Genomic DNA, 20886 nt, shown 5'->3' with positions numbered 1-20886 from the left:
GCTGCCAACTGGCCTCCCCTCAAAGCTCAACCAAGACTCACCTCAGCTGCTCCTTTGCAGTTGTGCCCTCAGTTCCCTTGTCCTTTTCACTTGTGCAGCGGCTTAGGAGCTGCTGCAGGAGAGAATCATTCTGAGTGTTTTCTGTTCCAGGCAGCTTTCTGAGCCCCGGAGGTATTCGTGATACAAAGCTTTCACATAGATGGGATACTTAAGCTGTGTGTATAATTAAGATGGGATTATTTTTTTCATCACTCCACCCCTCTTTTCCCTACCCCTACTCTTCTAAGCCTTTGAAGAGAGGCCAGCCTTATGGCATGTCTGTCATAGTTCTCCTGTTTCTGGAGCACTTCCAGTGTTGGAGATTTCTGACAAGTTATAGGATTGTATCAGATATGGCCCATGAGGTGATGATCCTGTTGGCAGAATCTGCTCTTCTCCGTGTCACCAGAATAAAGCAGAGACTCCCCTAGTCTCCGAACTGAAAGATGGAACCAAAATAGCTGGGATGAACTGTGTCCCTCAGCCGAGTTATGTGTGAATATCCCATTGGAATGTGCATGGAAGCCTGCAGGAGGTGTTTCAGCTTTCTCTTCATGCTGCACTGAAGCTGTCAGACACTCTTGGTGTGTTATAGCGGAGGCAAGCTAAGAAAGATCCTGCTTTTAAAAATAAGTTGTTTGTAAAGAGCAGCCATGCAAATAGAGGAAGAAACTGATACTGGTTTTGGCACAGTTTTACACCAGTGCTAAGCTGTGGGCAGCTACAAATGCAAAACACTCAGCCCTAACTGGAAATGTATACGAGTATTGGTGGATATGGGTCCCAGCTTGGCACTTTTTCTCCTGTTCTGAATGATGTGTTAGATTTTCAGGTATGCCTAATGTTCAAGGTTTGTGTTTCAACAGACTCGCTTCCTTTGTGTAAAATTCTTATCTGTAAGAATACAATATTGATGGCTGTCAGCAAATACCTCCTGCAAAATCGGGTCTGTCTTTTCCAACTCTTAAAGGTGGCATAACGCACTTTTTTTCTTTGTTTGATATGATACCAACAGCCTAGTTCTTGTGTATCCGTAGGTCTTACGACTAACTTTCTGAATAACTTAAAGAATGAACCATGAATAACTTAAAAAATACAATTCTCCTGATCTTTTGTCCTCGGAATAAATTCTGGAGAGGATAGTGCAACAATTAGTGCAACGATCAGCTTTCCTGCTCTTGGTTATCAATTACTCAGGTTGCTTTCAGTGAGCTGTTCTTGGTTCAGCTTAACCAATCCCTAAAACTTTGTGCATAAGCCAGGCATGTTAACTTTTGACCTCATTTTGGCTGACAGTAGCAACCATCAGCAGCTGGAGAACTTTATCTTTCCGCAACACTTTATAGTGCCTACGTACTGCCTGATAAGAGCTGGGGGAATTTGGCCCCTGCTGCAGCATCGTTTCACTGTTTTCTGTGTGAAATTGTTTTGCAGGGATAAAAAACCACCCAGATTACTGCTCATGGCAATGGTTACAGAGTGGTGCTTTCGCTCTGAAGTTCATTCTGCATCCTGAGCAGAAAGCATAGAATCTTTTACAGTCTCTTCTTGACCTAGAGGGTTTCTTTTTCTCTTCTTTGCCTAAAATACTCCCACTATGCTTTTGGTGATTTGTTGTTGTGATGCAGCTGGCTGACTGTGCTCTTTGGTTCTTTGGAATGGGCTAATGAGTGTTAAACTGGGGATTTTATGTGTTAAGGACTTTGCTTTAGATCTGCAGCTGGATAGAGTTCACCGTGAAGAGGTTTCACCTCCAGCACTGACACATTCATGGAGGATGAATATTGAGTTAGTACTTTGCTAGATAGGGGGAAGTGGTTGCTGTAACCTCGTTTTTGAATGTTGTGAATTGCTGCTGTGAATTGCTGTTGTGTTTCTGTGTAAGCCATGGCACTGGCACACGGTTTGCACAGGCAGTGTGAAGGTATTGCTACTTGCTGTGCACATGGTGAGCCCAGCAGCTGGCAGGTCTTTTTTAGAAGCAGACAGGGACCTGCCTGGTTGGAGGACGCTCACTGAGGTCTGTCCCCAGGCCAGGGCTGCCATCCACACGTGTGTGCCTCGTTGGGTCTGTTGTCAGTGTTTTCCCAACGACGTCCTTGAAGTCATCCGACTGTATTTCTAACCTGCAATCCACTCTTCAAGGAAACGGTACAAATTAAAGGTCAGGCACAGACACAAACATTTCTTACAGTGGAATTACAGGATGCAGTGAGTGGGGTGATGCACTGCTAGACTTACAACTGCAGAACATCAAAGAGGTAATTCACGCCGGTGTGGCAAGTGAGGAAGTGACATACAGATGATAATTGCAAATCAGCATCATGCTTTTAGGCATTTGAGTTGGAACCTCTTGCACTCAGCTGTACGTCACCAGACCTGACAGATCAGCAGTTTCTCCCTAGGACCAGGAGGATTTGAGAGTCATTCATCAGTTAGACATTTTCCGAATGCTTGTTGTTGTATTTAACCTGTAATCTTGTTTTCTATTAAAAGCCTCTCATACTCTATCTTCCTGATGTGTTTGATGGAAGGAGGTTTTGGGAAACAACCAAACCAAACCAACAAAACCAGGGAGTACTGGCAACAATTATCACCAGAGCTTATTGCAAAGTCTGTTCTTCGTGTCTTGGAAGGAGAGAAGTGCTCTCTCTTTTTCTGTTCTGTATTTTTCTGCTGCAGAATTGAGAACTACTTGATTTCTGCTGGATTACCAGCGGGCTGGTAATGGTACTTTGTTACTGCTTGTTGGTGCTGATGTGTCACCCTACAAATCCTTGGGGAGTTAAGCCCACAGAACACCAATAGAAGTCTGAAGCATGCTTGCAGTATGCATTTATTGACTGGAGGAATGTGTGTTGGGAGTATTATCAGCAGACAGCAATAATTATCCAAATGAAGACTGTGCTTGTTTCTTTAATTAGGTGATGAGTACTTAAGTAACCAAGGGTTTTGAAGAGAGAATAAAGGCAGGGTAGAGGAAAGTAGTGTCTATTTAGCAGTGTGCTCTGTCTTGGTTCAAAGAATTCAAAGAATTTATTTTTCTGTCTTTTTGGTAACCTCTGTTGTCTTTTCTAGACATTTTTTTGTTGTTGTTTTCCAGCACCTTTCCGCTCACCACTTCAACTCTGCTTCTGATTTATTGTGTTTAACAAACACAACCACCTTTTACAGACTCTAATGAGTTGGTGTGGTCAAATGGCCTATTGAATTTTGATTAAGATCACATTTCCTAAGGTCAGGATTCATACCTGTAATACAGGCAGTACTTATTATCAGTACTATTGATTATTCAGTTACTTTTTGATCCTTAAGTAGGACATACAACTGCATGTATAATTACAGCTGTCCTTACTGTTCCATCAGATGTAGCAGCTGCCCATTATGAGGCTTCTGTTTACTGGACAGTGCTGGAGTTAGACACATTTCCCTCTTGTTCTAAGCTGTGTTGCCTTCTGCTTCTTCATGGACACTGTTAGGTGTCTCTGGCAAAGCATACAGATATTGCTTGAAAACCCCATGTTGGAGACTCTGGATGGTGCAGCATCCATTTATGCTGATGATGCAAATGCTTAAAGCGTTGGCTCAGAGTGATTCAGGAGATTTGTCTCTCTTTCCCACTTGGAATGCCCACTTGCCTTGGAATGCCTGAAGCCCATTCAGAACTGCAGCAAGAGAGCTCTCTTACTTCAAAAGACTGTTGAACTTCTTTCTTTTTTTCCTGTGGTAAAGTTTATTGCTTCCTGTCTATTTGCCTGCTATCATGGAATGGTTGCTTGCCACCTGTTGTGTAACTTAATTCTGTAAAATTCTTCAGTTTCTCCTTTAGGCTCTAAAATTGCTGATTTCATTTCACTTTCTACCTTCTCAGCCAGTGGACTTGTCCTGGCCCTTCTGTCCCCACTGGGTTTATTGCTGCAGCCCATTCTGCATTTCTTTTCCCTGCTTTCCTTCATTCTCCACACCTAACTTGTATTTATCAGTGCAGCGATAGTTAAGAGTCTGAAAGGCTGTTCTTTTTGAGCCTTTCCATGTTTGAAGGGTTTGATACTGTTCATAGGTAGCACAGGCACAAAACGTTGCTCCAGGCTGACTCTTGGAACAGGAGATCTGAGTTTGACAATGTTTCATTTCTGTTCTTCTGTTTACACGCTGCTGTAAATCCTTGAAGTGGGGATTTGATTTCTGTTTGTGTCAATTTCTTCATAATCCATGCATGGATGCTGTTAGAAGTGATGGAGTGGAAGTAATAAGCTACCAGGTTCCCTCTGAAACTCTTTGTTCCTCTACTGATGTTCGCAGAACAAGCTCTGAGGATGTGCAAAAAGGACTTGATCTACAATTTCTGGCAGACATCTAACCTCTAAAAAGAGGTATTTCTAATCTGTGGATAATTGACCTATTTCATGACCTACAATGTGAAAAGGAATATAGTCAACAAAAGGCAATTTAGCATACTGTGAGCAATAATAAACATTTAATTTTTATTTCAGTTTAGGTGTAAAGTAAAGTCTGATTTGGCTGCAGGCTGGGGCTTAAGTCTGTCTGTCTCTATTTGCAGTGCAGCCAGGCTTCGAGCAGGGGGGGAGTTTGCCTTTGGTTGCAGAATTTATATGTGCAGAGGACAAGAAACTGAGATCTTCGGCATCTATGAAAGATTTGTGTTTTTCAGCTTAGAAAAAGTGACAGCTGGATCAGGGATGTGGCAGGCAACCATTAAATCATGGGAAATATGGAGAAAGTCAGTAGAGAATAGTTATTCCTGGTTTGTCACAGCACAAGGACTAGATGCCATAAATGAAACAGGCGGCTCGTTTAAAACAAAGGGAGGGAAGTACTTCCAAAAGGCATGGAGTTTTACTTTGGAATTTATTGCCATGGGATGCTGTGATTGCCAGGACTCCAATTCAATAAGTGACAGCCCGTGGGTGGTTCAGTTAGCCAACCCATGGTCAGGCTGTGAAACACCAAGAGCCACACGCTGCCACTGACAGAAAGTCACTGAAGTGCAGGAGGGGGAAATAAATAAATACGGGGAGAGCTAACCCTGTGAGCTTGAGTGTTTTTGTGTTCCCAAAACATCTCATGTCTGGGCTCTTTTGGAGAAAAGAGAGCTTCCTAACTCCTGCTTCACAACTCAGCTCAGAACCATCTCCCAGCCAAACGATGTTTCACTGTTGAGAGAGAAGAAGCATGACAGGACAAAAACATGGAATAAGGGAGAGTATTGAAAGGCGTGTTCATATAGAATCATAGAATCACCAAGGTTGGAAAAGACCTACAAGATCATCCAGTCCAACCATCTGTTGGACCAGCAGTTCTCAAGAAACTACGTGGAATGGTTTAAACTGAAACAGGGGAGGTTTAGGTTGGATATTAGGAGGAAGTTTTTCCCCCAGAGGGTGGTGAGGCACTGGCACAGGTTGCCCAAGGAGGCTGTGGATGCCCCATCCCTGCAGGCATTCAAGGCCAGGCTGGATGTGGCTCTGGGCAGCCTGGGCTGCTGGTTGGTGACCTGCACACAGCAGGGGTTGGAGCAGGATGAGCACTGTGCTCCTTTGCAACCCAGGCCATTCAATGATTCTATGATTCTGTGTCCCTCAACACAACGTCTAAACGTTCAGATACTTCTACCAGTCCAAAGGGACAATAAGTAACGCAACTAAAATCCTACTAACCCTGTGAGTTGCAATGGGCTAACAGCTGTGTTTCCTTGTATTTCTCTCTATACTTTCCATAGATTGTTTTCAATTGCTGAGGGAAATCTGTAGAGCCCAGCAAATGGCTGTTAAATGGAAGAGTCATCCCCTGCTACTACTACTGAAATGTACGGGATAGTTTTTGCTATGAGAGTGGTTTTCAGATTGCTGTTTATTTTCTCTCTAGTGCTTGCTAGTGCTTTAGTTTTCCTTAATGGTGTTTTTTTTCCATACTTCTTGTGCCCTCGTGTCCAGCTTAACGAGCACTGTTTCAGTAATGACCTGTCTGCCTAAAATACGCTTAAGGTTACACAAAGGATTTTGTGAGTAGCCTTATGAAAAAGCACATGGGGCCTTTGATGGTGAGGAGCTAGAATGTGAGCTGCTGCACACAAAAGGAATACGATTTCTGCTTTCCCTGGTGAATTGCTTTCTGTTTAGAGGGGAATAGTAGCAAGGCAAGTTTTCATCTGCATTCATTTATACGGATAGCTTACTGAAATGGCATCCAGGAGTTCTTGGAACTGCCCTGTACAGTAGGAGAAGCACAATAAGGAGAAACAGCTGCAATAAACTACTTGTTTAGCCCCTATGTTGTATTGTTAATCTGTTTTAAAGGACAGTGTGCAAACAGTGCATGGTTTGCTTGTAGTATTTGATATTTTCTAGCTGTTGGCTTTATCAGTAACCACATAGATGAGTTTGCTGTGATGGATGTACGGCTGTCTGTCTGCTCTGTTTTGAAAGGGAGAGCTACCAGCCGAAAAAACAAGGCAGCTAGTTTGGCTCTTCAGTTGGTGTTTAGCCCACCCATGCCAGCTTCTAAATCTCTGAAGAAACCACTGATGAGATTTCAGATCCAGGAACTGGCTCCTAGAAAACAACACTTACTTGTACGCTTTTTACCCAGGGCTGCCTCGCCTGCCAGGGATTTATTGCTGACAGGAAAGTGAGAATTTGTCTTCTTGTAGTGCTTTTCTGTTTAGCACTACTGTTGATTTGGGAGCAGAAGAAGGAAACAGAAGAATTGTCAACTTTAATTTGTCAAATTAAGTCTTGTGCACTACACTGCAGGTGATGCATAGAGTAAATAAATCTCCCCACCAACAGGCATTCATACTGCTACTGGTGACTGCGCTTTCAGTGTATTTAAGAATGTCTTTTGGGCAGATAAATGCAGAGGCAGAGAGTGCACGTGGTCTCTATTGTTCTTCTAATCGGATGAAAGCTATCCATTAGGTCAGATTGGAAATCACTCTCCATGTCCTGTTTGATTCCTGCGCTGAGTTGATGGAGAGGAGTGGCGGGAGGCTTTGAGGAATGCAAGCTCTGCACCCAGAAGCTAATGCTGATTTCCTCTCAGAGAGCAGGACTGCAAAGGTGGGAAGGATATCTGAAGGGAAATAGGCTGCAAGAGGAGCAGAGGCAGCTTGTTGCTGTCTTGATGCAAATGGCTGGTACTGGAAATGGGTGGCTCCTTGCACAGTGTGCAATGAAAAAATCAAGAGACCCTTTAGGGAAATAGATCATGAAAAAGGCTATGAAATGCTATATGACATCCTTGGCAACAATGAGGACCTGAGGTGAGGGACGTTCGATTCCTTCTGAATCCTGGGAATGTTTTCTTATCTAGGATGACACTGTGAGACCCTCGCAAATGAACAGCTAATGTGAGGTGGTGGAAGTGAGGTGTCCTTTCAGCTGTTTACAGAGCAACGGGCTTCCAGTTCTAGAGCATGGATGTTTACAGCAAAACAGGACAAAAAGTAATGATTTTCAATTAATTTTATTTATATATTGCCACATTTCACAGCATCACAGAATGGTAGGGGTTAGAAGGGAGCTCTGGAGATCATGCAGTCAAACCCCTAGTATTTAATTATTAATGCTTAGTACCCAGTTGTGCTGGGGGACATGGAAGCTCTGTGCTCTTACTCGAGAAATCTGAGCCTTAGAGGAAGAGAACAGCACAGCATTTGGATTTTGCAGTTGAAGGTATGGCATATATGTCAACATGGCTTTTGTGAAGCTGTGAAAAGGAGCTCTTTCTGTTTGTGTTGTCCCTCCCTTTGAAATGAGAGCAAATCACTCCTCTCTCTCCGCAGCAGAAAGCTGGCTGGGGCTGTTCAGGTAACAAATTGTACCAAATGCTGCTCGTGGTAATAGTTCTCATCTAGTAAAAACTGGGATCTGCTTCTTGCTGCTTTCAGCTGCCTGGATTAGAGGTGATGATTGGAAGCAAATGCCATTTTTATGCTAGGTCAGACAGGAGGGGTCAGCAGTTTATTAAGCCCAGTTCATTGAAAGCATTTCAAAACAAACAGATGACTTTTAATTCTTTTTATGATTGAGTCTGCGTGAGGAATTCAAACATGCTTTATTAGTAGCCTTAGAAAAATGAAGCCTTGTTCTCCTCACCCTGCTTCATCTCTTGCTTTTGCAGAGTTCACACACCCTGGGCATGTCATCCAAGTTAACCTTTAAGACAGTGCTGTAAAACGTGTGTAGATATATTCTGTCATGTGTATTAATGTTTTCCTAAAAGACACCTGTGCCAACCTCTCAGCTCACTCTTTGGTGGCAAATTGTAGGAGCTCTGCACAGAAAACTTTGTCTCAGAAATGGGATTCTCCTCTTATCCGTTATGGCTGTATCTCTAGTAGAAGGAAATAAATCTATCCTAAAGGAAAATCCTTACTTTCTATCAATATTTCCATTGCTTCAGAGTGAAGTAGTATGAGAGTTAAGAGAAAAAGCTGGGAGAATATGCACAGTTTGAGCTTGTCTCTGAAAATGACATCTGCAAGACTGCTCGAGATGTTAGGATGGCTTGTGCAGGGCAAGGCAGAATAATGGCAATTACTCCAACACTTCATTGGTTTTCGGCGCCTGCAAGGATCAGCCTCAGTGGTGTGGAAGAGAGGGGATTCTGTGCACAAAGCATTTTTCTGAAGTGTGATCAGTGACACTGTGATTAATTTTCTGTTCAAAACTAGTTATGTTACAATGCCAGCGATGTTATGTGTGATGTATGACACTGAGCTGCAGTGCAGGTTTGTGGGCAATACAATTTCAGGCCTTAATTGGATAGCTGCTCCTATTGTATTCTGTGTTGGAATTGGAATTTTTCCCTGCCTCCAGCACGTTTGCAATGAAAATTTGTCCTTTTAGGAGATGGAAAGATCATATAAGATCATATAGGCCATATCATAAGATCACTTAGGCAATGACAGTGCAACTTGCAAAAGATTTCTGCTTTCAAGTTACATTTTTCCAATAAAGAGTTTCTCAAAAATGGAACATCTTAGCTCTTGAAATGAATCCGGGTGCTTTTGACACGTTGTTTAAATGGGGTGCAGTGCTGGCTGACAGCAGCGTGCTGCAAGGAGAGCACAAATGTCACCTGGGGAGAAATGGTGCCAGTTGGTTTTCTCAGCTGCTGTAATTTGTGTAGGAGGTGACATCTCCTTGCTGCAAACACACTGTGTATAAACACAAGTTTCTTTGCCGTGAGTTCAGTGCAAAGACAGACTGCTGGTTCTTCACAACTGACTTTTAAACTTGCCCTGTGCCCTAGAAGAAGGAAGTCAAGGATGGCAGCAGTGAACCTAGCATACGTTGGGTTGGGTTAAAAGAGGTGCAAGCATTCCTTCCAGGTTTATGAGCTCAGCTGGTGTGTAGCTTAAATCTTAGCTCTAAAACACACCGAGCATGGAGCTTGTGAAAAATGTCTTTGTGATGCAGAAGCTGCCATGCCTTCTAATTTCCCTGCTCCCACAGTGCCTTTTTAGGTTCAGGCAGATGCTGATGAATCTCGGATTTGAAACAGGACTGCATCCAAACCGTCTTTTCTGCAAGCAAGTTCTTCCTTTGCAAATCTCAATCTGAAATTTCAGTTTGAAACGGTGCACTGTTTGTTTCCCAAATGGAAGTCGAACAGGTTCTCATTTCTGTTGCATGGAATGGCAGGTGTAACTTTTGGGTGTGTGTTACTGTGTACATGGCACATAGTTTGTGATAGAATTACAGGAAATTACGGGTAGGAAAAATGCAAAATTATATTGTCATGTGTAGGAAGTAGTTTTAAAACCAATGCAGATTAATCCTTTCATCCGATTTTCTGCAAGGCAAGTAAAAGCACTGCCTATTCCCCTTCTCTCCAGAGTAGTATTAAGTTACCATTTCCAGTCTTGCACAGGTGGGAGAGAGATTTAAAACCATTTCATGTGTGATATAAAGAAGTTGTTACAAGCTTAAGTGTAAAACTTACGGTTACCCACAGCTTTGACAAAGTGCAGTTGTTGGAGGAAATTCAATACTCACAGAAGGGAATAGGAAATGTATGTCTCCTTAATGGATTTTTAGGTAGAACAAATTACTTCTCAAAGATGATCGGGGATTCTGAACTTTAAAATGAACGTCGGTGCTCAGAACTACTCTTTGCTGAGCAGCTTTGGCTATAAAAGGAATGAGGTGTCAGACGAATAATAAAGCAGTTTCCATCCCATGGATCTTCTCTTTTGTGTGAGCTTAGAACAAATGCATGTGTTATCCTTGGGAATGCTTCACCTCTGTGGTATGGCTGAGGTTTATCGCGTTCATCATTTCCAAAGCCGTTGTTGTTGCCCATCCTGTGTCAGTGCTCAGACACCTCCATGTCTCAAGGTCTGCTTGCATCACTACCCACCATGCCAGCATTATACCCCCACCAAAATGGTGTTGTCATTACCAGGTCTGTGTTAAGCTTTTGTAAGACCTTAGATAAAGAACTCTATAATTTTTTGTAATTAAGGCCAATTTTAATTCCAGGCGCAGTTAAGTGTGCTGTGGGTGAAGATAAATAAATGAGTTTAAAAACGATGGCGTAAATCCTATTCTCGGTGTTATTAGCTGCAGTTATGTGTCAGTGCAACACAAAAGCTTTTCCTTTGTTATTCTGCACTAATGGTAACATGCTGTAAGGAAAACAGAAACATCTGCGTATTAAATAAGGGTAGAACTTGTATACTGAATAGCTATAGTAGTATTTTGGGGCTTCTTTCAAAATACTTCCTTTCTCCCCCCCTTTTAAAATGTACTTTAAGTATACCTGCTTATTTCCCACAGAAAATGAAGCCTTTTTCTTGTTCTCCCCATTTATTCATTCGCTCTGAGTTTTGAAGCATGGTAAATACTGCTTTACAAATCAACTCTAGAGGAAAGGACATGAGAATGGCAGGACTCCTGTGGGAAGCAAGGAAGCTGAGGAGCTATTTTTCTCCCTTTACATAAGTGAAAATGTCAGTTTTACCCTTTCTGACTCGATGTAGGGAACACCTGATGATGTCAAATGTTGGCTATAACTCTTTCAGCCCTTACCATACATACCTTTCTGCCTATGTATTTCCAGCTCTCATGTCCTGAAGTGGTATTTAATAAGCTTTATGTAAGCATTTGCAATTATCTAATAGCACCTGAAAATTGCTTACTAAATGACAGGAGGAAGTTTCATTTGCATTCCATATCTGATGTTAAATCTGCTAATCCTCCATAGGCTCTGCCAGGAAAAACAATGTAGACAGACCTGAATTTTATTAAAATCAGAAATTGAGCACAATGCTTCCTACTCTTCCTTTACACACTGTGAAATAAATCTCCTGAAATATATCTGTCGATTCAGCCATAAGCCTCATAGATTTTCTTGAAACATGCCTTAGTTATCAGTTCCTTACAGAGCACTCATTCACAGCCCTTCCCTCTTGGGCCAACTTCCCTTGCCCTGTGACTGCTATCTCCAGCTTTTCTCCTGTTTATATAAGTTAATCTTCCACAGAGTGACAGGTTGATTGTGTGTTTTTTTTTTCCTTCCATTAATGAGAATTCCTAATTGTGCCTAATGAAGTGTTTGCTCATACTGCTAGAATATTATTATATGAGAGCACAGTCGAGATAAGAGACTCTGAAGAAAATAAGCATCTTTAAAGATTCTGGATGAGATAACAAAGCTGGTTTTTTTGCCAATATTTTCCTATTTTATTTGAAAATGGCTTCTGGTGCAGCTGTGTAACCAGGACTATTTCAAACAACATCCATTATTTATTGGCCTGGTTAGCAAACAAGGACACCTTTGAGCAAATGGTGAGGTGAATTTACGGTGCTTTACACCAGCTGAAGACAAGCTTTTTTGCTGGTCTTTTTCTCTAAAATTTTCCATTTGGTGTGAGCAGCACTGGGGAGAGCAACGGGAACTTGGGGAGGTGTGGACACAAGTGGAATTGTGCCTTTGATTTGCTCCCCAGGTGTATCAGATCAGGTTGCAGACCAGGCTGCCCATAAAGGCAGTTTCCTCCTCACTCCAGTAGGAACTGCAGAAAATACAGTTGAAGAGAGAAATTTTACAACTGTTGTGTGCTGAAATGATTGAGCACCCTGTCTTTCTGCAGAGTGAGTCTGAGAGAATGAAATGCTGTCTAGCTGCCTGGAATACACTGAAACTTCCAACTCGATTAAAAGTGGCTTGCCAATTTATAAGTGACTTGCTTGCAACATTCAAAAAACACCAGTACAGCTTGTATTGCAAGGGAGCTAAGGGAGGGCAATGGCGTTATGCTCATGGCAGCCTGTAGGCATTAAGGGCCTTAAACTGCCCTTTAAGTAACTACCATCCCTGTGGGGTGAAGACAAGGTTTCTAAGGGTGGCTGTTGTCATGGGAAGAATGACTGTATGGAAAATACGCTTATCATAGAATCACCAAGGTTGGAAAAGTCCTCCACGATCACCCAGTCCAACGTTCCACTACCACCAGTATTTCTTCACTGCACCACATCCCTCAGTGCAACATCCAAACGGTTCTTGAACACAACTGCTGTATGTGACGCAGCTTGCTTTTGTTACCTGTGACATACTGTGATTACACTGACTTTTAATGCTTCAACTCATCTAAAATAATAGTCGTGGTATTAATGGCAGGGCTTGGTGCATGATGATGACTCTTTCTCTCGGTTAGAGTGTTGGAACTTGATAAAAAATATCTGAAAGCACAAGTGTAGGGTTGGGTAATGTGGACGAGTAGTGTCATCAAAAAGAGAAGTTGTCTGGGGAGCTTGGAATTCTCTGGGGCAAAAAGTTGTTTTGTGGGAGAAAAGCATCAAGTCAGGATGCACAGGTTTGTGTTTCAGCAAATACAAAAGGGCAGTAAAGGCCAGGTGTACATCTAAAATATGTGGTAGTGAGATAAGATCATTATGAACTGCTTTCAGTGCTACGTGTTATCACTGTGCAAACGTATGCTTAACTGTAGAGAACTGTAGCTATGCTATAGGTTTATTTTGGGTTTTACAGTGTTTTTAGGGACTGGACCAACATCTTCACGTTCCTGATTCAGTAAGAAACGAGCTGTGGGGGACCTGCTTACTTCATAGTTTGCTAATAGTCTCTAATCTAGACTCTGATCATTGCCTTTGCTATTTTAGATTGCCTCGTTGTTGCTTAATGCTTCTATTTTGGTCATAGCATGTGTTAACAGATTTGATAGGTATCTCCAGAGTGTGAAATGTGTGTTCAGCTGGTATAGGCTGGGCCCACCCAGGTAATTGCCTGCAAAGTGTTGTTCCCTTACAAAAAAAAAGTATACTAGTCCTCATGGAAGAGCCGTGCAGTCCTATTGCTTCTCCAGTTAGTCTTTTGTTTCTCTTTTATAACGTTGTATTAACAAGGGAGGGAAGCATCTGTACATCTGTGTTAGGACAGCACTTAAAGGGCAGAGAAATGTGATGTAGTGCATAGGATCATTAAGACCTGTAGGATCAGCAGGTCCAAGCCCAGTTTGGGCACCAGCCTGGACCCCCGTCGCTCTCAGTTCAGTGATTTTCCTTTGTAGTGGTGTTAGATTTGGGAAAATAAAAATTGCACATGATTGCTATCTCCACAATAACCCATCTTTCTCACCCGTTTTAGAGAGACGCTCTTTGGACTGTTCTGATTCGCATGCAGTACAAATGGGTGGCAATCTTTATGTCAGGGCTGCAGGAATTTCTGAATGAATTCAGCTGGCATCTCAGAGCAATGTATCTGGCTTAGCAGGAGCCTCCACTCGATCTTGTTTCTCCTGCTGGGAGTTTGCATGGGCTGAGTGCCATTTAATGTGATTCTACTTCTTAATATTGAAACTAGGTCCTGTATCACTACTTTTTGCCACATGTGTGCATGTGTACATCTATATCAAACTGACCCCAAAATTAACGGATTAGTTCTTCTCTACTTTGCCAAAAGGCACAGAGAGCCCCACGGAAATGCACAATCCACACCCAAAATGTCTGTCTCATTTCTCTGAACGTTCTACTTTGCAGTTCTCCAAAACACGTGTCACCACCAAACATCTTCCTTGACATTTCCTTGGAGTGCACTTGAAATAAATCGAATTTGCACTCATGATGGATAATGGATAAAGCAACTGATAATGTTGAAAACTTATGATTCAGGTGGTGTCCCTTACCTGAAGTCAGTAGAGATATGCTGATCTGTGTCGATAAAGGAACTGGATGGGTTAAATTTTGGATTCTAGGCTGTTGGTGTTAAAGCCAACACTTGTCTGCGTTGTGCTTTCTTTAATGGCACTGTAATCCTGTCTCACTCAAGTAGAATGCACAGGATCTCTGTTTTGGTGTTGATTATTCAGGAATTACAAGGCATCTGTAAGACTGACTTTGCTTAGGAGGACAGATAGATTAAACAAGCAGTAATTTGTGGAAATTTAAGTACTCCGTGCAGGATCTTGGCCAGCAGAAGGCAGTAACTGCTCAGCTTTGAGTTGCTCATTGTTAATGAAATACGCTTGCTTGCATTAGCCGTCTTCACACTATAGATCTACGGACTGAACTTCCAAGGTTTCAGAATTAATGTGTTGTTCATGTGCTGTTGCTTATGATTCCCTGCAAACAATGTTTTCCCATTCTTTCCCAGGCCTCAGACTTATACTTCTCACGTACCACATTCAGCATGCTGCTGTTCTGTCACTCGCTGCTTGGAGCCTTTCTTCCACTCTTCCTCCTTTCAGGGAATTGGGTTTCAGCAAAGAACATCAACTTTTACAATGTGAGACCTCCACTGGACCGTAAGTAGACAGTTATGCTTTCCTTGCAGATGCAGTGTTAACAACATTTAGTCCATTTCCATATGCTTTCAGTAATTTGCTTCTTAGTTCTTTATTTTGGATTTTACAGTTTATTCCTCTTTAAACATGAAGAATTAGATTTTTAAAGTAAAACTTTTGCTTTTCAACACGGAGCAGTGTATTCCTAAGGTTTATCTTGCCTGAAAGTAAACAAACTGTTGAATGCAGCACTAAAGTAAAGGTTCACCACAGCAACAGTTTTCACATTTTAAGTGTTTTTGTGATATTTTCCTGCCTCCGAAGCATCTCCCTTCTGACAACATTATGCAGTGGATTTCTTGTAAATACAGAACAGGTGTCTTTTGTCTTTAATCTTGTTGGGGTTTTTGTAAGTGGAAGAATAGGTGTGCAGCATGCAATTAATTCAAGCTGAAGGTAATTAAAAACGTTGTGAGACCTGTGGATCCAGTTGTCACTAATAGCATCATACTTTCGCCTCTTATCTGACATCAGAAGTATTCTGTCCCTTCACTTAAGAGAAGATTTTCCTGATATTAAAACCTGATACATTATAGGTGCATCTAGGAACTGTGCTTCTGAAACTCGTTTATATATATGTATGTAATGTAAATAAGCTTTTCAAATAATCCTCTTGATCCCTTTGTTGAAGGGAACAGATTCTCCAAAGTTGGAGATCAAGACCAGAAGCAGGTTTTGGAGGTGCAGTTTTTTGCATCAAAGGAATGTAGATTGTTTGTGTATCTGCACCAACGTACAGTTGGGTGTATTATAATGTACACATATATACATGTAAATATATATAAGATGTTCTCTCTTTACTGCTTTTCCCACTGATGCTTAAAAGCTGTTCTGGATTGTGAGAGAGTGAAAAGAGGAGGAAGTGTTTTAAAGATCAGGCATAGCAAAAGCAGTTAAAAGCTTTCAATGAAACTTGTGTCATAAGATGCATTTATCTAACAGTGAAGTATCACTGAGAAAATGCACGTCTATGTAACATGTTTGTGTGTGTGCAAGCACTTAAAATATTACTGTGAGCATTTGATTTATGGTTTTCTTTTGTTTTGTTTTGTTGGTTTTTTTTTTTTGTAAACTTACTGTATTTTAATACTTTCAAAGCCACTCCATTTCCAAACAGTTTTAAGTGCTTTACCTGTGATAATGCAGTGGACAATTACAACTGTAACAGATGGGCTGAAGATCGGTGGTGTCCTGAAAGTAAGTGTTTCTGCACTAAGGGCTTTTTTCCTACACAGTTCAACTTGTTTCTCCCTGACTCAGCCATCTTGTTGAAGTCTAACTGAATAGGATTAACATACCAACACAGTGATGCCCTCAATTATGTTATTAGTGAGTCTGAGTCATGTGATTTTTTGCTGAGTTTAATATTCTGACCATTTCAGAGTGCAAAGCAACAATGCAAAGATTAATATGTATATATAGGAATAGATATGCATGTGTGTACTTCCTAGGAATTAGTTTTAAGGATGTTATCAAAAAACTTGAGAATTGCTTTCTTGGCCTTATCTCCTTCCCTTTGGATAAATCCCAAGGTATGGTGGGCTCACTTGTGACAGTCAAGACCTGAATGACTGGGCAACATACTTGTATGAGAGTGATAGATAGGTAGAAAAGAATGGAAATATGTTTCCTCATTTTTCTTCACAGTGGTGGTCACGGTGGGAAAGGGAAAGAAATGAACCAGAGGAATGAGGGAAATGTCTGAAACAAAGAAGAAAACAATGTGCTGCAGAAAAAAAAAGAGTAGAAAATGGAAGATAAATGTGTAGTCTGTAGTACAAATATGTAGTTTAAAAGGTAGCAGCTTTTCTGGAGGTTTGAAGGATCAGTGAAGCTTAAGATTTCATTGCTAATTTATTTCTTGTTAAGTGGTATTTTGAGTGAGTTGAAAAAAGGCTTTATACATTTTGCTAAATTGTGTGAAGTTTTTGAACCCTGTAGAGGAGTGCATTCTATCTGAAAATCAACATTTAAAAATGTGTTTTGTAGGTACACAGTACTGCCTGACAGTTCATCTCTTCACAGACCATGGGAAGAGCACATCGGTCACCAAAAAATGTGCTACTGGGGATGAGTGCCATTTTGTAGGCTGCCATCACCACAGGGAAAGCGGTCACACAGTAAGCACTGCTTAGATAGGAGCAGCATGTTGGCTTTAAGGGTTCCATTTGAGCAGCTGTTTTTCCTGCAGAGCTGAAGAGCACATGCCAGCACATATTCTTCAGTACTGCGCAGTAGAAATCCAGTTTCTCCAACAGAAGCATGATTACCCCTTTCCTCCTACTTGCTTATTTGTGTGACTGTGTCATGGGGTGTAATAAGCAGTTCTAAAGAAGCACCTGAGCTTTCTGGGGCATTGCTGGCATGCATCCTATACATGGACCTTGGTTTCTGAGTTCTGAGTAAGGCAGCCTGCATCAATGCTTGTGGTGCTGCAGCTGTGATGCCACCAGCACTTGAGCAAACCACTGTGGGACTCAGGTGCTGCAGACATGAGTCTGAGTGACACACCTTGTGTGCCAAAAAAAGAGCTCATGCACTAAAAGGAAAATATACGGTGCAAAGAGCTGTGCCAAATAAACTGTGAAAGACAGAAGCCAAACACCATTTATTAGAGAGGAATAATTCCCAAATGGGAGCTGGTGAAGTTCTGTAAAGAAAACTAATTTGTTATGTTAGATTGATGGCAGAAATCTAGAAGAGGTAAAAAGTGATTAGCATAAAACCTGCTGAAAGTTTGAAAGTTCCTGTTTGCAGACTCGTGAAGCCAGCCCTGAAAAGCAAGGCACTGTCCCTAGCTGCCACCATCCCAGTGCTGTCACTGATTAAGGGCTGCAACCTGAGTGCCTTATGTTTTTATAAGGGCAGTTCCAGTCTCTACTCTTGCAGTTACCATTGCATTCCATATTTCACACCATTAAATTCCTGCAGTTTGACTGGTTCCCTTCTTGCCTTGAGAGACTTTCAGTGACACTGGCGTGTTTTGCAAAAAATTCTGTTTGATAACTTGATATATTTGGATGATCTTCCTCTTAAAATTCTTCACAACTCTGGGAATAGATGTAAGCTCATTTTTCTACCCTGTGTCATTTAAGATTGTTTTTTTTAATGAATATGAGCTGCTGAACTATTTTGGGGATTGAAGTCAGTCTAACCTCCCATGTTTTTGCAAAAGAACTGTTTATCATAGCACAGTTATTGGATTGGGTGGTGAGTTACCCTGGGGAAGCTGTGGTGCATGGTTTGGAGGAGAAGCTGCAACATGAGTGCTGCATCTGCTGCCTTGGGTGCTGGGTAAAGTGCTTAGTTTACTGTCCTTTGCAGTCATCTTGCAGATCGTGCATCTCTAGAAGCCGCTGCTGAATTACCCTGTGTCCAGTGATCTCCTTTTCCTCCACAGGAATGTGTTTCTTGCTGTGAAGGCATGATTTGCAACGTGGAGATCCCAACCAATCACACAAACGCAGTGTTTGCCGTGCTGCACGCGCGGAGGACGTCGGACGGCAGCCGGCGGACGGTCAGCACTGCAGTGCTCGTGGCAGTCGTGGCAGTCGCACTGTCGTGATGCAGCATCCTCCCATTGCACCACTTGCCTTTGTGGGCCCTTGGATATTGTAAGGAGCTCAGCACGTTCAAGGAGAAGCCACCAAGACTTCTCGATGACCTAAAATGTGAGAGGACGGTGGGAAGATGTACACGCATCATGCAGTCCTTGGGTTCTAATGAAGATATTTCAAATGGTCCGCAGTATTTAAAGAAGAGGAACAAAACATGCACACAAAAAAAGCATAACAGGAAACCCAATGGTGACTGGGCAGTGAGGCAGAATCAAGTTGTTACGACTCCCTCTTGTATGATGAAAATGCACGTGTGGTTTGTGTGTTTTTGAACAAAGTAAAGGGGATTCTGTAGACAATCAGGTGAGATAAAGGGGAGCTCTCAGTGGACCATGTGCCAATTTGTGTTTTAATGGAAAGTGTTTCTAAGCTGTTTATCACTATGCATGAATAACACGGGCTGTAAGCTGTATGTAAGCTTATTGTTAGTTACGGTTTTTCATAGTTATGGTTTTCATATGAAAGGAGTTTTTCTGTTCTGATCAGAGCTGTCATTCCTATGAGAAATAAAATAATACTTTATGCCTCTCTTTCCTATAAGATGTCTTGCACTGGAATTATAAAGCAATATGAAATTAGGTAGAGTTTCTATCCGAAAAGGATGAGCTGGTTGAGCACCTAACTCAGAGTTCATTAATGTCCTCAGTGGCAGTATTTTCTTACAGTAAGGTCCCACCTCAAGTGCTCACCTCAGCTTCTGAGTCCTTCTCTTTGTTATATTGGCATGGCAGTAACACCACAGATTTCAAATTGTGGCTGCAATTGAGCAGTTACTTTACCATAAAAATGGCAAGCGAGCCTTTGTATAAATAAGGAGAGAACTCTACCATGTGTTCTCTTTGGTCTACAGAAGATTTTCCCAGAAATGCTACTCTCCTTGATGGATCAGAAGTCAGCAACTGGATATCCCATGCCTCTGGACATAGCTTTATCTAGCACTTGAAAAGTTTGGGCCATACTCTGTTCCTTTTTTTACAGTATTACAGTGATTAATGTCGTTTATATGCCCAGCTTTGACTATTTGAATCCCTGTCATACAGATGACAGTTCATTAATTAGATGAAGAGCTGCAGACATCTCAGTACAGTGAGATGTACTGGAACCTTTGTTTCCTTCTCTGAAGCCTGATGCAGACCAGCACTCCCAGGCTGCTCCAGTGAGCTCCCACCCCTTCCAGCTGCACAGATTGTCCTGAGTATGGTCCACAATAAGTCAGATGTACAGTTACTTCATTAACGCTCTAGCTTATTTATGTTCTTTGCACTGCAAACTCACTGATGGTACAGGCCAGCAGGTAGTGATTTCGGATTGTTATCAGGATAGTTTTATATGATCATGAATCTAACATTTCAGCTGCTCCTCTTTGCCAAATTGAGCTTCTTCAAACTCTCCCTTCTCCAGCAACCCAATATTTCAGCACAGCTAAGGATTTCAGTGGAACAGGTTGCCCAAGGAGGCTGTGGATGCCCCATCCCTGCAGGCATTCAAGGCCAGGCTGGATGTGGCTCTGGGCAGCCTGGGCTGCTGGTTGGTGACCTGCACACAGCAGGGGGTTGGAACTGGGTGAGCACTGTGGGCCTTTGCAACCCAGGCCATTCTGTGATTCATGATTTGACCCTACAAGGTTGGAGAATTGCATTTCTTTTCTTTCTGTAAATAAAATTGTGATGCACTTATGAGTGTGTCTCTGTGATTGTTCTGTGATCTTTTCCAGTGGCTCAGCCAAAATGAGAGGGGTTGAAAATGACAATAAATTGTTGCAGTGTCTTTCAGAGATGAGGTTTCTGAAAAGTTTTACTTTGCCAAGAGATTCAGAAGTGATCTCTAAAATGTTAAAATAACCCTAGAAATGGGGGATTTTAAACAATGACGTCTCAAGTCACTGGGCCATCCAACATGCCAAGCTGCCAGGGATGATTTTGGACACGTTTCCTTTGTTCAAAGCTCATCCCTGGGTAATGACACACCTACAGCACTAATCTTGGGCTCAGACATAGCTACAGTCATAGTTAGAATTGATCTTTAGTGATGAAAACCAACATGCTTTTTGCTACATGACCCACAGGGTTCATGAACTTTTCTCCCATGGAAAAATCATCCCAGATTTGCTCTGTGCTCCTGAGGGAGTTCCTCAGTCGAGCATGATGGTTGGGACCATGGATCTTTCTGTGGTGTTTTCTTTGAGCACCAGGTACTTCCATAACGTGGCTTCTGTGAACAATTATGGCAATCATCATGAGGAATTAAAGTGGCTCAGTAGCCTTATATGAGTTTACTGTAAATACTTGCTCTGCAAATGTCATTTTTGAGCATTCAGGAGTGCCAGGAAGCCCCTGGAAAGCAGCCCAGAGGGGGGCTCTGGCACAGAGAAATGACTTTCAGGTTCTCTGCAGCTGCCAA

General features: G+C 42.0%; 1 protein-coding gene across 3 annotated transcripts in view; it reads left to right on the top strand.

Moving 5' to 3' along the window:
• The window catches only part of LYPD6B (LY6/PLAUR domain containing 6B), a 32941-nt gene extending 13915 nt beyond the window's left edge, over positions 1–19026 (top strand). For 2 of the 3 annotated variants that reach the window (XM_052675760.1, XM_052675758.1), the window contains exons 2-5: positions 14680–14830; positions 15968–16066; positions 16859–16989; positions 18270–19026. In XM_052675760.1, coding sequence (XP_052531720.1) covers positions 14716–14830; positions 15968–16066; positions 16859–16989; positions 18270–18434 — 510 coding nt within the window. In that variant the 5' untranslated portion in view covers positions 14680–14715 and the 3' untranslated portion in view covers positions 18435–19026. The remainder of the gene's footprint in view (positions 1–14679; positions 14831–15967; positions 16067–16858; positions 16990–18269) is intronic. The other variant, XM_052675759.1, reaches the window with a different exon arrangement.
• Positions 19027–20886: the final 1860 nt, after the last annotated feature.

The sequence above is a fragment of the Tympanuchus pallidicinctus genome, unplaced genomic scaffold (assembly GCF_026119805.1).
Source record: "Tympanuchus pallidicinctus isolate F22 unplaced genomic scaffold, pur_lepc_1.0 scaffold15, whole genome shotgun sequence".
Taxonomy (NCBI): domain Eukaryota; kingdom Metazoa; phylum Chordata; class Aves; order Galliformes; family Phasianidae; genus Tympanuchus; species Tympanuchus pallidicinctus.
This window is presented reverse-complemented; position numbering and strand designations above follow the sequence as displayed.